Below are 17,332 nucleotides of genomic sequence, written 5' to 3' on the forward strand. Positions count from 1 at the left end.
AATGAAAATTTTACTTCTTCCTTATCAGTTTGGTTGCCTTTTATTTCTTTTTGTTGTATGCTGTGGCTCATACTTATGGAACTGTGTTGAATGAAAAGTAGTGAGAGTGGACATCTTTGTCTTGTTCTTGACTTTAGGGGAAAAGCTCTATTTTTCCCGATTGAGTATGCTTTTTGCTTTTGCTTTTTGCTTTTGAGTTTTTCCTCATAAGGCCTTTATTATGTTGAGGTGTCTTCCCTCTACACCCACCATGTTGAGGGTTTTTGTCATGAATAGATGACATGAATAGATGTTATATGTTGTCAAATGCTTTTCCTACATCTATTGAAATGATTGTGTGCTTTTTATTCTTTCTCTGTTATTGATATATCACATTGATTTGTATTTATTGAACTACCCTTGCATCCTGAAAATAAAGCCCACTTGATTGTGGTGAATTATTATTATTTTTTAATGTATTGTTGGATATGGTTTTGCTATTATTCTGTTTAGGATTTTTGCAGCGATATTCATCCAAGATACAGGCCTGTAGGTTTCCTTTATTGTGGCATTCTTTGTTTGATTTTGGTATCAGGGTAATGTTGGCCTCATAGAACTTGGAAGTTTTCCTTTCTTTTCTACTTTTTGGAATAGTTTGAAAAGAATAGGTATTAACTCTTCTTTAAATGTTTGGTAGAATTCATCTTTGAAGCCATCTGGTTTTGGACTTTGGTTTATTGGGAGTTATTTGATTACTGATTCAATTTCATTTTTGGTAATCAGTCTATTCAAATTTTCTATTTCTTCCTGCTTCAATTTTGGTAGTTTATATAGGTAGTTTATATAGCTTCTGGGAATTTGTTTATTTCTTCTGGGTTGTACAATTTGTTGGTATAATAATCTTTTGTATTTCCGTGGTTCAGTTTTTCTTTCTCCTCTTTTGTTTGTGATTTTGAGTCCTGTCTTCCTTCCTTCCTTCCTTCCTTCCTTCCTTCCTTCCTTCCTTCCTTCCTTCCTTCCTTCCTTCCTCATTGGTCTTTTCAAAGAACCAGCTCCTAGTTTCATTGATCTATGTGTGTGTGTTGTTTTGTTTTAGTTTCTATATCATTTATTTCAATAGCTCTTATTATTTCCTTCCTTCTCCTGGTTTGGGGTTTTGTGTTTTTAGCTCCCTTAGGTGTAAGGTTAGGTTGTTTGAGATTTTCTTGGTTTTTATTTTATTATTTTTTTTTATTTTTAACATTTATTTATTTTTGAGACAGAGACAGAGAGAACATGAACAGGGGAGGGTCAGAGAAAGAGGGAGACACAGAATCTGAAACAGGCTCCAGGCTCTGAGCTGTCAGCACAGAGCCCGACGCAGGGCTCGAACCCACGGACTGCGAGATCATGACCTGAGCCGAAGTCGGACGCTTAACCGACTGAGCCACCCAGGCACCCCTTCTTGGTTTTTAAACTAGGCATATATTGCTATAAACTTCCATCTTAGACTTCTTTTGCTACATTCCAGAGATTTTGGACCAGTGTGTTTTCACTGTTATTTCTCTACATGTAATATTTAATTTCTTCTTTGATTTCTTGGTTGACCCATTCATTGTTTAGTAGCATGATGTTTAACCTCCATGTATTTATGCACTTTCTGGATTTTTTCTTGTGCTTGATTTCTAGTTTCATAGCATTTATGGTGAGAAAAGATGCATTGTATGCCTTCAGTCTTTTAAAATTTGTTGAGGCTTGTTTTGTGGCCTTTGTGTGATCTATTCTGAAGAATGTTTTTTGTGCATTTGAAAAGAATGTGTATTATGCTGTTTAGGATGGAATGTTATGAATATATTTGTTAAATGCATCTGTTCCAGGGTGTCATTCAAAGCCATTGTTTACTTGTTGATTTTCTGTGTGGATGACCTGTCCATCGATGGAAGTGGGGTGTTAAAGTTCCATACTATTACTGCATTATTATTGATTAGTTCCTTTATGTTTGTTTTTAATTGTTTTTTGTATTTGGGTGCTTGCATGTTGGGTGCATAAAATATTTATGATTGTTATATCTTCTTGTTGGATTGTCTGCTTTATTATTATATAGTGTCCTTCCTTTGTCTCTTGTTATAGTCTTTGTTTTAAAGAGTCTAGGGGGGACTGGGTGGCTCAGTCGGTTAAACATCTGACTCTTGGTATTGGCTCAGGTCCTGATCTTGCTGTTGTGAGATCAAGTCCCGCATTGGGCTTCTTGCTGAGCATGGAGCCTGCTTGGGATTCTCTCTCTCCCTCTCTCTCTGCCCCCCTGCTGTTCATGCGTGTGTGCTCACTCTTTGTCAAAATAAATATATAAATTAAAAAAAAATGAACTATATCTTGTCTGATATAAGTATTGCTACCTCAACTTTCTTTTGACATCCATTTGCCTGATAAATGTTTCTCCATCCCCTCACTTTTTGTTTGTTTTGTTTTTAATTTTTTTAAATATTTATTTTTGAGACAGAGAGAGTGACAGAGTGTGAGCACGGGAGGTGCAGAGAGAGAGGGAGACACAGAATCCAAAGCAGGCTCCAGGTTCTGAGATGGCAGCACAGAACCCAGTGCAGGGCTCAAACTCACAGACCATGAGATTATGACCTGAGTCAAAGTCTGACGCTTAACTGACTGAGCCACCCAGGCTCCCCTCCATCTCCTCACTTTCAATCTGCATGTGTCTTTAGGTCTGAAAAGGGTCTCTTGTAGGCAGCATATAGATTGTATCTTTTTGTTTTTTTATTCCATTCTGTTACCTTATGTCTTTTAATTGGAGTGTTTAGTCCATTTATATTCTAAGTAATTATTGATTGATATGTATTTATTGCCCATTTGTTACTTATTTTGTGGTGGTTTTTGTAGTTTTTCTCTGTTCCTTCTCTTGCGTCTCTTTAATGTTTTGCTGACTTTCTTTAGTGATATACTTTGATTCCTTTCTTTTTTATTTTTTGCATATCAGTGATTTTTGATCTGGGGTTATCATTTGGTTTATATATAACATCTTCTGCATATAATAGTCTATATGATGGTGATGGTCACTTAAGTTTTAGCCCATTCTTTTTCCTCTTCTCTCCACATTTTAAGTATATGGTGTCATATTTTACACCCTTTTATTTTGTGAGCCCTTGACTGATTTTTACAGATACACTTATTTACTGTTTTTGTGTTTTCTACTTTTCATACCCTTACTTGTGGTCTTTTTTTTTTTTTTTTTTTTTTCACTCAGTCCCCTTTAACATTTCTTGTAGGGCTGGTTTAGTGGTCATGAACTTCTTTAACTTTTGTTTGAGAAATTCTCTCTCTCCTTCTATTCTGAATGATGGCCTTGCTGGATAGAGTATTCTTGGCTCCAGAGTTTTTTCTTTCAGCACTTTGAGCATATCCTGCTACTCCCTACTGACCTGCAAAATTTCTGCTGAAAAATCCACTGATAGCCTTTTGGGGTTTCCCTTGTTTGTAACTGTGTTCTTTTCTCTTGCTGCTTTTTAAATTCTTTCTTCTCTTCTTCCCCCTGCCCCCCTCCTCCTCTTCTTCTTCTTCTTCTTCGATAAAGTTTATTTGTTTTGAGAGAGAGAGAGAGAGAGAGAGAGAGCGAGCAGGAGGGGAGCAGAGAGAGAGAAGGAGAGAGAGAGGCCCAAGCAGGCTCTGCACTGTCAGTGCAACTGTGAGATCATGACCTGAGCTGAGATCAAGAGTTGGATGCTTAACTGACTGAGCCACCCAGGTGCCCCTCAAATTCTTTCTTTATCACTACTTTTTTTTTTTACCATTTTATTTTATTTTTTAAATGTTTATTTTTGAAAGAGTGAAAGCAGGGGAGGGGCAGAGAGAGGGGGACAGAGGATCCAAAGCTGGCTCTGTGCTAACAGCAGTGAGTCCAATGTGAGGCTCAAACTTATACAAACCATGAGATCGTGACCTGAGCCAAAATAGGAAACTCAAATGACTGAGCCATCCAGGTGCCTACACAGCCCCAGCACCCTGCCTTTTTTTTTTTTTTTTTTTACCATTTTAATCACTGTGTGTCTTGGTGTGGACCTTCTTGGGTTGATTTTTGTTGGGGCATCTCTGCCTCCTGGATCTGTATATATGTCTCCTTTCCCACATTATGGAAGTTTTCAGCTATTATTTTTTCAAATAACTTTTCTGCCCACTTTGTCTCTCTTCTCCTTCTAGGATCCCTGTAACGAGAATGTTATTATGCTTGATGGAGTCATTCAGTTCCCTTAAGTCTATTCTCATTTTGCATAATTTTTTTCTTTCACCTGCTCAGCTTGATTACTTTCCATTCCTCTGTCTTCCAGGTTTCTGATTCATTTCTCTACTTCCTCTAGCTGGCCATTTATTTCATCTAATGTATTTTTAATTTCATTTATTGTGTTCTTCATCTCTGATTTTTTTTTTTTAATCTCTTTGTTGAGGGTCTTACTGTTGTCCTCCACTCTTTTCTCATTACTCTATCAGGTATATTATTTATATCCATTTTGCTTGCATCTCTTGGCTGTGGTCCAGAGCCACAGGACCTCTGGACTTGTGACATTTAGGAGATATTCTTCTGCCTCTTCATTTTGTTTCTGTCTGTGCCTGTTTCTCTGTGTTAGGAAAGTCAGCTGCTTCTGCTCTTGAAAGTAATAGCCTTATGAAGAAGAGGTTTTGTAGTGCCCTGCAGTGCATCGTGTCTTGTTTCCTAGAATCTGGTGCTTTAGGGGTGTCTCCTATGTATGTTGTGTGTGCCTGCTGTTGTGTCCTGGCCACTTTATCCTTCAGTGAAGTGATCTGCAGAGGATGTAAAGCTTTGCTTCTTTTAGCTGGGGTTTTGTCCCTAGCTGGGGTGGAGTGTACAGTTTTAACAGGATGCACAGGTTGGCCTGGGAGATGAGACCTGCGACTGCTTCCTCAATTTTAACAAGATTGTGCACCACTCTGGCTGCCAGGACAGAGGGCCCGCAGAGCTTGTTGGGAGATGTGGTGGTGGCAAGGTTTACACAGAACTTCTTGGTGGAGGGATGGGAGGTACCGATAGCACAGGGACTGAGGCAAGCATGACCGGAAAGGGCTGATTTGTTGAAGCACGGCAGGGTGGGGCTTGTAAGCAAGTTAGGTAGTGAGTGCTGGCCTGCTTGTTCCTGTTGGTGGTTGTGTGTTAATGCTGAGGGGCAGAGGTGGAAAAAGGTGCCTGACAGCTCCTTTGTTCCTGGAGGGGTCTTCCTGTGATCCCTACCCCTCGGGATACCTCTGAGATGAGTAAATGGCTCTCACTCCAGTATGCCACAGGCATTTTGCAAACTGCTGATTCTACACTGTATATTCCCAGGCAGTTTGTAGTGTTGTCTCTTTCAGGGTGGGAACTCAGTTTGTTATGCCCTTTGGGCTCTCCCAGAACTGAGCTTGCTGATTTTTAAAATTTCTGGTTTTAGGTCCCTCTGGTTGTAGGGACCTGACCAGGAGGGGCACCTGGCTGACTCATTTGGAAGAGCATCAAACTCTTGACCAAGGGGTCTTGAGTTCGAGCCCCAATTATGGGTGTAGAGATTACTAAAAAAAAAAATAAAACATAAAAAAATAGAACACATGAAATTTATTTTCAAAGCTAAGTTTTATGGGGATTTGTGTTCCTGGTGGGGGCTCTTTGGTGTGATAGTCTGTTTCTCACTCCTTTCTGTGGGCAGCTTTCCCCCTAACCCCTAGATGTTAGCAGTTAGTTTTGCTCCCCAACATTTCTCTGCCCTTCCTATCCTATTTGATGTGGCCAAAGATCCAAAAAGCTCAGAGAACAAGGAGGACAAATGCCCCCCAAAATCCACACCTAGGCATATCATTAGCAAATTACAGAAAATTAAGGATAAAGAAAAAATGATGCCAGAAGGGGTAAATAACATCTCACTTATGAAGGAACAAAGATAAAAATTACATTCTTCTCTACCTTTAATTATGGAGTTTGTTCTGCCAGTCTGGGTTGTTTTTTGGGTTATTTATGCTGGTGTGAGTGTTATCTAGTTACATTCATCGGATGAGGTGAGCTTAGGGTCCTCTTACTCCACCATCTTCTCAGCCTCTGTTGTGGTTTTAAATGGGCACTTTATGTGATTCCATTTTCTCTTTTTAGCACATCAGTCTTCTTTTTGTACTTTGGTAGTAGCTGCCCTAGAGTTTGCAATATACATTTATAACTAATCCAAATCCACTGGCAAAAAATACCATACCACTGCGCAGTAGTGTGAGAGCCTTAGAATAACAAAATAGTTCCTCCCTCCTATTTCTTGTATCATCAGTGTCATTCATTTCACTTATATATAATCATACGTAGGCATATATACATGCATCTCTATATAGAAATTTATATAATCAAATATGTTATTAGTTTGAACTACATCTTATTTGTTAGATTAATAATAAAAATGAAGTTATTATTTTATCTTCACTTATTTTTTTCTCAAGTGTTCTTTCTTAATGTAGATCTGCGTTTCTGACTCATTTTTATTTCTCTGAAGAACTTTTTTAAAACACTTCTTGCAAGACAGGTCTTTTGGCAAAAATGTTTTTCAATATTTGTCTGATAAAGTATTCTTTCTTCACTTTTTTTTCTTTTTAATTTTTTTCATGTTTTTTTTAATTTTTGAGACAGAGGGAGAGACAGAGCATTAGCAGGGGAGGGGCAGAGAGAGTGGAAGACACAGAATCCGAGGCAGGCTCCAGGCTCTGAGCTGGCAGCACAGAGCCCGACGTGGGGCTCGAACCCACGAACCGTGAGATCATGACCTGAGCTGAAGTCCGAGGCTCAACTGACTGAGCCACCCAGGTGCCCCGTTCTTTCTTCACTTTTTTTTTTTTTAATGTTTATTTATTTTTGAGACAGAGAGAGACAGAGCATGAACCGGGGAGGGTCAGAGAGAGAGGGAGACACAGAATCTGAAGCAGGCTCCAGACTCTGAGTGGTCATCACAGAGCCCAATGCGGGGCTCGAACTCATGGACCGTGAGATCATGACCTGAGCTGAAGTTGGATGCTCAACCGACTGAGCCACCCAGGCGCCCCTCTTTCTTCACTTTTTAAGGGGAGTTTGGCAGGTTGGAGGTGTTTTTCCATAAACACCTTAAATATTTCAGTTAAATATTTCTCTTGTATGTCTTTTTGGGAGAGAAGTTGAATGTAATGCTTATATTCCTTTATAAGTGAGATGTTATTTCCTCCCTCTGGCTTCTTTCATAATTTTTTCTTTATCTTTAATTTTCTGTAATTTGCTAATGATATGCCTAGGTGTGGGTCTTTTGGGGGGGAATTTGTCCACCTTGGTGTTCTTTGAGCTTTTTGGATCTTTGGTTTAGTGTCTGATGTTAATTTAGGGGAAATTTTCAGTTACTGTGGTTTCACCTATTTCTTCTGTGTCTTTCCTCTCTTTCTGGTATTCTAGTTGCACATATCTTACACTTTTTGTAGTTCTACAGCCCTTGGGTATTCTGTTCCATTCAGTCTTTTTCCCTTTGGTTTTCAGTTTTCGAGGATCATACTGATACATTCTCTTGCTCAAAGATGGTTTCCTCAGCTGTATCTAGTCTACTATTAAGGCCATCAAAGGCATTCTTCGTTTCTGTTACACTATTTTTTTTTAATCTCTACCATTTCTTTTTGGTTATTTAAAAAATTTTTTTTTTCAACGTTTATTTATTTTTTTTGGGACAGAGAGAGACAGAGCATGAACGGGGGAGGGGCAGAGAGAGAGGGAGACACAGAATCGGAAACAGGCTCCAGGCTCTGAGCCATCAGCCCAGAGCCTGACGCGGGGCTCGAACTCACGGACCGTGAGATGGTGACTTGGTTGAAGTCGGACGCCCAACCGACTGCGCCACCCAGGCGCCCCCCTTTTTTGGTTATTTTTTAGACTTTCCATCTGTTTATATCGCTCATCTGTTCTTGCATTTTGTCTCCTTTGTTAGGGACCTTAGCGTCTTAATTATGGTTGTTTTATATTCTTAATTAGATAATGCTAACATCCTTGCCATGTCTGGTTCTGAGCTTGCTCTGTGTCTTCCAGTTATGTTCTTTTGCCTTTTGGTGTGGCTTGTAAGTTTTTCTTGATAGCTGAACATGATATACTGTGTAAAAGAAACTGTTCTAAATAGACTTTTAGTAATGTTGTGGTGAGGTATTGGGAAAAGGGAAGTGTTCTATATTTCTGTGATTAGCTCCCAGACTTTTAGTGAGCCTATGCCTTTGGACTGTGAAGTTCATAAGTGTTTCACAGTTATTTTTTTCTCCCTACTTAGATGGACTGGATGGCTAGAATCAGCTACAGTTGGTAATTTACCCTCCCCCAGGTTAGTTAGGCTCTGATAATACCCAAGCTAGTTAGGCTTTGGTTAATTAGTTTCATCTGAGAAACCTTGTTGAGAAACCTTGTTGAGAAGGTAGGGTGCATTGGTGTATTTCAAAATGATTTCTTTCTCCACATCCCCTTTTACATTCAAATTATATTTATTTTATTTTTAATTTTTTTTAATGTTTGTTTATTTTTGAGAGAGAGAGAGAGTCAGAGTGTGAACCGAGGAGGGGCAGAGAGAGAGGGAGAGAGACACAGGCTGTCAGCACAGAGCCTGATATGGGGCTCCAACCCACGAACCGCAAGACCTGAGTCAAAGTCAGGCTCTTAACCAACTGAGCCACCCAGGCACCCCTCAAATTGTATTTCTTTGTAAATAACATTTATTGATCACATATAACCTGGTTCTCAGATACTTTGATTTTGGTCTCAGTACCTTTGATAGTTTTAAAAATTACTGAGGACTCCCCAAGAGCTTTTATTTATGAAGCTTTTATCTGTTAATAGTTACCATGTTGGACATTAAAATTGAGAAAATTTGAAAACGTTTATTAAAAATATAAATAATATATTTTATAAAATATATTTCCCAAAACAAAAATTTTAGAGTAGTATTGCTTTATGTTTTATTTTACTTTATTTTACTCTATTTTATTTTATTTTATTTTATTTTATTTATTTTATTTTATTTTATTTTTGAGAGAGAGGGAGGGAGAGAGAGAGTGCATGCAGTGGAGGGGCCAGGAAGAGAGAGAGAGAATCCCAAGCAGGCTTCATGCTCAGCCTGATGTGGGGCTTAATCCTATGACCCTGGGATCATGACCCAAGCTGAAATCGAGAGTCTTGACGCTCAACTGACTGAGCCACCCAGGTGCCCCAGCATTGCTTTACATTTTTGCAAATCCCTTTGTTTGGGTTAAGAGAAGACAGATTGTGATATTTGCTTCTGTAACGAATTTACATTGTCACATGTAATTTCCAATGAAGTATATGGAGATGATGTGACTTCCATAGATACATAGTTGGAAAATGGAGGAACCTATTGATACTTTTTCAAATAATGTAAATATTCTTTGGCCTACTTAGGTAAATATACATTTAGTTCCTTTGAGTCGTTGAGAAAGTGAAGGTGATGTTTTACTTAAGGTAGGACCTACATTTCTGGATATCGTAGAACTAATTGAATCTGCCCTTAGCTTTCCCAAGGTAGATTTATAGAAATGGTCCTGATGGAGATGCATTCTTGGCTTGGTATCCTGGCAGTTTGTTTTCTTTAAGTTCTCCAAGGCTCTGAATGCCCCTGGTGGCCATGTTGTGTTTCTTTACCATTCATATAATTGTTTGTTATGTCTCCCAGTGTGCAAGATTATTTCTGAAGCCCTTCATAAAGTTAGTTGGAGGATTTTTCTTTCAATTTCTAATTGACCTTCACTCTGTTTCTTCAACCATATGTTGGAAGGGGCATTGAGCCTCTGCAAAACTTGGATGTCAACATCAATACTATCATCTCCACAAACTTTTTGGCTATTCTAGTTCAAAACTGTTCATCAGTGGCAATAAGTAGAGTCCATGTATTTCAGGAAATACTAGACTCAGGATAGTACTTTGGGAACTGTCATTGGCTTGGAGCATTCGGAGTGTGATGTGTTAATAGTGGTCAAGAGTGTAGAGTGTAATTTGTTCACCTTTTGCTGCTTATTGGCCGAGAGCTTATGGTAGTAGTATTCAGAGTATACCTTTATTACAGTTTTGTTTCTTCTTTTCTATTTTGAGTGTAATTTGTTCACCTTTTGCTGCTTATTGGCTGAGAGCTTATGGTAGTAGTATTCAGAGTATACCTTTATTACAGTTTTGTTTCTTCTTTTCTATTTTGACCACTATATTATAAGCTTTTACGTACAAGTTGGTGTTACTCTCTTTGTATCCCTCGTAGAATGAAGGATATTGGTTTTGGGTATATTGAGTTTGAGGGAATTTTATTTTTCTAAGTAAAAAAATGTAGCTGTGGGATGTCAGATAGGAAGTGTGCAATACGCAGTGTCTAATAGGAACTCAGAAGGTATGTTTGGGCTAACGGTAGACACTGGGGATTGTTACTTACATCATTGTTAAGAGTAAGAGTGAAAGAGAAAATGTGGAATGTGAAGCAGACCAAGGTCAATTCTTGCTAGTTACATGATTTTAAGCCAGCTATTTGACTCCCCAGTGCTCAGTGACCTCATCTGTATAGTAAGGACAGTCATATGTACATCATAAGATGTCTAATGCATATTATCTTTGACTTCCTTCATTCTTTTCCACCCTTTTCTAGAAAACATATACAGTGTTTTTCAACAGAGCATTTAAATTTGGCTTAGGAGTTTACTGGCATGAGGGCAAAAAGGGAAATTAAATGTATTCCATGATCCTTGCTGTTTGTAAGGGGGGCACAAAAACCCATTTTGGTGGGGGGGGGGCTCGTGTTTTCTTGTCACAGCTTACTAAATTACTAGCTCTTTCCTTATCCTCTGTGTATAGCTCAATTTTTCTGGCTCAAAATGGGCTTAAATGTCCTATTTGAATTTGTGCCTTATATTATTTGCTTGTTAGTTATAAATTGTTGTGCTAAATGGTATAGCTTATTAGTTATAAATTGCTGTGCTAAATGGTAATAGCCAACAGAAGATTGAATGGTTATTTTGAATTCTAAGACAGTGAAAAAAATGGATGAACATAATTTTTCTTTTTAATTTTGAGAATAAGCTGTATTCCCCAGAGTTTGTAGGGAGAAGTTTATAATGTTTTAACATGTGCTCTCCCAGGCCATCCCTTCTATTTTTATGGATGAATTCTTTATTTGACTCCCAAAACACTTTGTGGCAATAGTTTTTTCCCTCAAGCTTTGGAATAGATAAGATTATGAATTCCCTTTTAGGTATAAGATGATACATAACAATGTAACCTTTAGGTTACAGAAAAGTTATTTATAGGTTCTAGAAAAGTTAGGCAGCATATTTTGAGAGAAAAAATTCCCTTAATATCTAGCTCCTACCCTATAGAGTTCAGTACACATGGGTTTAAGGAATAATTTATTATAGGGATAAAATTTTTCTTTAACAGAAGTTATCACTTGTTTATCTTTCAAGACCATAGACTTCTGTTTGGAGTTGTTTCAGGAAGTCAGTGAGCTAAAGAAGAATGGAAAGTCCTGATAAAACTAGATTACTTCCAAGAACGTCTTAAATACAAAATTTGTGATTATTTACCTTTTTCTAAGTCAGTTAATTCTATTTAAAATAAAAAAAAAAATTTTTATTTGAGAGAGAGAGAGCGAGTGAGCATGCGAGTGGGGGAGAGGGACAGAAGGAGAGAGAGAGATAGAATCCCAAGCAGGTTCCATGTAGAGCCTGATGTGGGGCTTGATCCCTTGACTCTGGGATCATGACCTGAGCTGAAATCAAGAGTTGGTCGTTCAACCAGCTGAGCCACCCACCCATGTGTCCCTTAATCTATTTTAATAATTACTGAAATTCTACATGGAATATAATTCCTCTTGAAAAATTAAAGGAAATAAGTCAGATAAAAAATCTTGACAAAGGAATATAAGCAGCTAACTATTGATATAAGAAAATAAAATCTAAAAATAAGTTGTTTAGGGACACCTGGGTAGCTTAGTCAGTTGAGCATATGACTGACTTCAGCTCAGGTCATGATCTCGATGTTTGTGAGTTCCAGCCCAGCATCGGGCTCTCTGCTGTCAGCACAAAGCCTGGTTCTGATCCTCTGTCTCCCTCTCTCTCTGCCCCTCCCCTGCTCACTCACACTCTCTCTCAAAAATAAATAAACATTAAAAAAATAAATAAATAAGTTGTTTAGAGAGAAAAGAAGGTGGGCACCATTCTGGTTTTCAAAAACAAGAGAAAATCATAATGCTATCTTTGGGAATGGGTAATGACTGGGGATTTGGGCTTTTCCAGAAAACTTTCCTGTACTCTGAAAAATAGGAAATTTTGTATGAAAAACTTTCTTGCACTCTTGGAGGCCAAAGCTTGATCGTATACTGCTGCTTTGGTTGTTCTGTTGCCAGATGAAGTGAACTAGCAATTACCAACTTTTTCTTTTGTTTGTTTGTTTTTTTAATATATATGACTGGTTTCATATAAAAACTTTGTAAATATGTATTTTATAAATATAGAAAAAAATTGGTCACATAAACTCTACACCTAAAGTAGTTATGTTATCTGTGGGAAGTGTGATATAGAACAGAATGAGGTAGAGTTTTCAGTTTTTTTCTCTGTATGCTTCTATCTTTGAGCTTTAAAAAGAGAGTTATTTGTGTTTTCAGCAGTTAAAATTGGGAGGGGAAGACTTATAGGAAAATAAATTATTTTAAAAATTCTCTAATACTGTAGAATTCCTTATGATTTAAAGCAGATTTTTAATTTTTTTTTTTTAAGTGAGAGTATGCGTGAGCAGGGGAGGGGCAGAGGGAGAAAGAGAATCTCAGGCAGACTCCTCACCCCTCACCTCACCCAACCAAGATCATGACCTGACATGAAACCAAGAGTTAGACACTTAACCAGCTGAGCCATCAGGCACCCTTTAAGGTGTATTTTTAAAAAATAGAGATGTAAAATTGATCATGAAACAAATAATGTAACTAATATGCAGTATGACTTTTAGAAATATTAAAGCTTTCTGTATTGCCTTGTTAAGTGAATTATCAACTGAATCTACTCTACAAGACCTTGAAATATAGAATATTATTTGTGTGTTGATAGTTTTGAGTGTTTTAGATGGCTCCTTGCTTATCAATATCTTTAGTCAATATATTTTTGAAGTGTGTTCATTTTCATCTTATGCAGTTGGATTTAATTTTCTTTAACCACAAACATTAGGGGAAATGCACCACTCCCAATCTTCTGAATCCCAAAGTGAATTTTCTGGGGATTTGTCGATCTAGATAATGACAGTTGTGATCTTTGTTCTTTCAGGATTGTTTTTCCCTCTAATATTTGATGGCACCGTTAAGATAGAAGAAATACACAAAGTCAATGCTAGTATTTTACTAGTAACCAACCTTAAAAATTCTTACTACCCTGTGTCGTTCTTCTCATTTAGCTTTCTCTACAAGTCAGCCACATACCTGGAAGAAATAAATGTTTACCTTTTTCACTAGAATTTCTGTTTTCCCCTCTTACATTCATTTTTTTAAATTATGTGTAGTTTATTGAGTACTTAGTATTTGTCAGGCACTGGGGATAGAGAACAATAGTCCAGATTCCTGCTGTCATGAAATGTATATTATATCCTAGTAGAGGTTACAGAAAATCAACACATAAATAATTTCAGATAATGCTAAGAAAGGAGTGATTAGGGCTGGTGTCGTCCTAACCTATGTGGAGTTTGCCAAGATTACAACTGGAGAAATGAATATCAAAATTTTTAAATATTTATAAGTTAAGGATCAAGCTACACATCCATGCTGCCCACTTCTCAAGGGCTGGCATCCTCAAGACCCAGAGGCTAAAGGAACTGTTGTTCTCTTCTACTAGCCAGCCTTTCTACTTGCTAGTCTGATTAGTAGCATGGATGACTTGGGGCAGAGCAGGGATGGTTGAGTGGTGCCTGGACCCATCAAAAACAGTATGTGAACTGATCCTGTCCACTCCCTAGGAATCCAGTACAGAGAGGTTAACCTCTTTAAGTCCTTGTTTTTGTAACTCAAGACTTTCAGGAAATTCTCAGCTCTTCCCCAGATTGCACTACCCGAGAAGAGAGCAGGGAATGCAGGTATCTGGGACACTTGGCTTAACTAGGCAGTCCTTCTTGGTGGATTTGGGGCAGCCAACCTTAACTGATTAAAGTTTTTATGAGGAAACATTCCTTCTGTGATTTCTCAGGGCAGAAGTTGTGATTTTTTCCTTTCTCCGTGGATACTGTGGCACAGTCACCTTATCCTTTGGCCTGGGGCAGGGCCGGGGTTGGGGAGACCTCTTTCAGCTAGCACCTCTCCCTATTAATTCCCACTTGCTCACTTGCTTCCTGAACTTTCAAAAAAAAAACCTTCCTTACAAGGCTAAAAGAAAAAAAAGTCTTTGTTTTAGTGATTGTGGTATGCAGAGCCTAGGCTTCTGACCTAGGCTTTTCTTGCCTAGGTCTAGGAGTGGCACTGGAATGGAGGTGACCACAGACCGCTCTTTTACACGCCTCTTTGACTTTTTCCTATCTGCTACCTCTGAATCTGCCTAGCCCCCAACTCCATTTTTTTTAATGTTTTTTTTTTTTTTTTTTTTTACATTTTATTTATTTTTGAGAGAGTGAGCAATGAGAGCGTGAGAGCAAGCACAAGTGGGGGAGGGGCAGAGAGAGAGGGAGACAGAATCCAAAGCAGGCTCCAGGCTCCGAGCTGTCAGCACAGAGCCCAACGCCGGGCTCGAACTCACAAACCTTGAGATCATGACCTGAGCTGAAGTCGGATGCTTAACTGACTGAGCCACCTAGGCGCCCCTCAACTCCATTTGTTTTAATTTGTAAATTTGTTTAATGTGTAAAATGAAACTGATACCCTTTAAGATACCTATGTCAGAAAAGTAAGCTCTAAATGAAAATAAATATTTTCTAAAAGATTTTTTTGTGAGAGCTTTAAGTAGCAATGATTAATTTTCCTATCTCTGACTACCACCCTCCCCCCCCCCCGCCCCCCGCCCCTCCATCCCCCAGGGGGGAAAAACACACTCAACCAAAAAACCACCAGAGCAAACAACAAAAAACAAACTATATAATATTGTTGTGGATTTGAGTACTGACTTAAAGGTTGTCTTGTATTTTCTCTTTCAGGTGTGAAAGTTGTGTGGATTTACTATTTATGAGAGGAGCTGGAAACTGTCCTGAATGTGGCACTCCACTTAGAAAGAGCAACTTTAGGGTACAACTCTTTGAAGATCCTACTGTGGACAAGGAGGTTGAGATTCGGAAAAAAGTGCTAAAAATGTAAATATTATTGTTTGGATATACAAAGAGGACTTCAACAATTATTTAAGTAATTGATATAATTATTTATTGATGGAAATATGGACAGTTTGGCAAGTGAATAAGTATAAATTCATCTATGCATTTGTTCAACAGAAATTGATTAAGTTCTTAGAGAACTCAGTAATATTTATCTAGCCTTTGTTAGAGAAGTGTAGATCCTCTGGATTGATGGCTTTACAATTTATATATTTACTATATATTTTTTAATTTAGTTAACATATATTGAGTACCTACTGTGTGCAAGCACTGTGTTATGCATTTTAGGTACTAGGTGGAAATGAGTGAAATAGCTATGAACCTTGCCCTCATAAGGCTTACAGTATAGTAGTATAGGATAGCATGGAGGTAGATAATAAGACAGGCAAACTAAACAACTATGTGACTATGAATTGAGAAAAATACTATGAAGTTAGTGACAGTATTGGTGTAGGTCACTGATATCATGTTTAAATTGAGATTTGAAGGGGGCGCCTGGGTGGCCCAGTTGGTTGAGCGTCTAACTTTGGCTCAGGTCATGATCTCACAGCTCTGTGAGTTCGAGCCCCACATCGGGCTCTGTGCTGATGGCTTGGAGCCTGGAGCCTGCTTCGGATTCTGTGTCTCCCTCTCTCTCTGCCTCTAACCCACTTGCATTCTGTCTCTCTCAAAAATAAATAAGCATTAAAAAAAATTAAAAATAAATAATAAATAGAGATTTGAAGGCTGTTATATAATGTGTTGTAATTTGTTTTAATATCTATCTTTATGTATGGACATATGTATTTATTTTTAATATTTTTTCATTTATAATTTAGTTTTTACTCTTTGTGAATAGTTTTGGGTTTTATTTTATCTGTCCTTTTATTAAAAGTCACCTGATTATTTTTGAAGTTTAAAGAATATATATAATATATTTAATTTATCTACATATAATATTTAAATACATATTTAAATATCATATTTAAACATATTTACTTAAATATATTTAAATATATGTATTTAAATAAATATATTTACAATATATTATATTTAATATATTTAATATATATGTTTAATATATATATGATATTTTTGGTGGTGTATGTTTCAACCTAGGTCACCAGTGTTTTAGCAGCATCTTTCTAGGTATTTAATCTGTGTTACTTCCTTAATGCCCCCAGTTGCTCTTTTGTTATTTGTATTACCTCTGAGAGATAGTCTCTTTTAGATTCTTATTTTTTATTGATCCCTTACAGTTTTTCTGATTCTTTACAGGTACATTACAATATTTACAGAATTTTATGATCTAGTATTCTTTAGACTATAGTTGTCATGAAAAATAGGAAGGTATCTTTTGAATTAATCTTTAGCTTTCTGAAAGTTAGCAAATCAATTTATAACAAGTAAATAAGGTTCCTAATTTCTTTTTCTTTATTTTCCATAAGTTTTAGAGGGATTTAACATATTTTATCTTTCTCTTTTGATTCTATTCTGTCTTTGTAGTCATAAGAATTTAAGACCGACGTTTTTGGTCTAATTACAAACATGGTGTCAAGAAAACACTGTTTTATTTAGTAAGCAATCCTTTTCTATGTATCATGAGTAAAATAGGTAAGAAGAAACAAACTGATTAGATAATATTGAAAACAAGAGATATGTAATGTGTTGATTTTTTTTTTTTCTTAAAGATACAATAAAAGAGAAGAAGACTTTCCTAGTCTAAGAGAATATAATGATTTTCTGGAAGAAGTGGAAGAAATTGGTATGTTTTTTTTTTTTTTTTTTTTACTTTCTGTAATTTATTAATTTTTTCTAATTTACATCCAAGTTAGTTAGTACATGGTGCAACAGTGATTTCAGGAGTAGATTCCTTAAGCCCCTTACCCATTTAGCTCATTGCCCCCCCAACTCTGTTTGTTCTCTATATTTCAGAGTCTTTTATATTTTGTCCCTCTCCCTGTTTTTATATTACTTTTGCTTCCCTTCCCTAATGTTCATCTGTTTTGTAACTTAAAGTCCTCCTATGAGTGAAGTCATATGAATTTGTCTTTCTCT

General features: G+C 37.2%; 1 protein-coding gene across 3 annotated transcripts in view; it reads left to right on the plus strand.

Annotated features, from left to right (window-relative positions):
- Positions 1–17,332, plus strand: part of MNAT1 (MNAT1 component of CDK activating kinase) — a 226,981-nt gene that overhangs the window by 54,436 nt on the left and 155,213 nt on the right. For all 3 annotated transcript variants that reach the window (XM_027065861.2, XM_027065860.2, XM_053224519.1), the window contains 2 exons: positions 15,125–15,277; positions 16,966–17,039. In XM_027065861.2, coding sequence (XP_026921662.1) covers positions 15,153–15,277; positions 16,966–17,039 — 199 coding nt within the window. In that variant the 5' untranslated portion in view covers positions 15,125–15,152. The remainder of the gene's footprint in view (positions 1–15,124; positions 15,278–16,965; positions 17,040–17,332) is intronic.

The sequence above is a fragment of the Acinonyx jubatus genome, chromosome B3 (genome assembly GCF_027475565.1).
Source record: "Acinonyx jubatus isolate Ajub_Pintada_27869175 chromosome B3, VMU_Ajub_asm_v1.0, whole genome shotgun sequence".
In the NCBI taxonomy this organism is placed as follows: Eukaryota; Metazoa; Chordata; class Mammalia; order Carnivora; family Felidae; genus Acinonyx; species Acinonyx jubatus.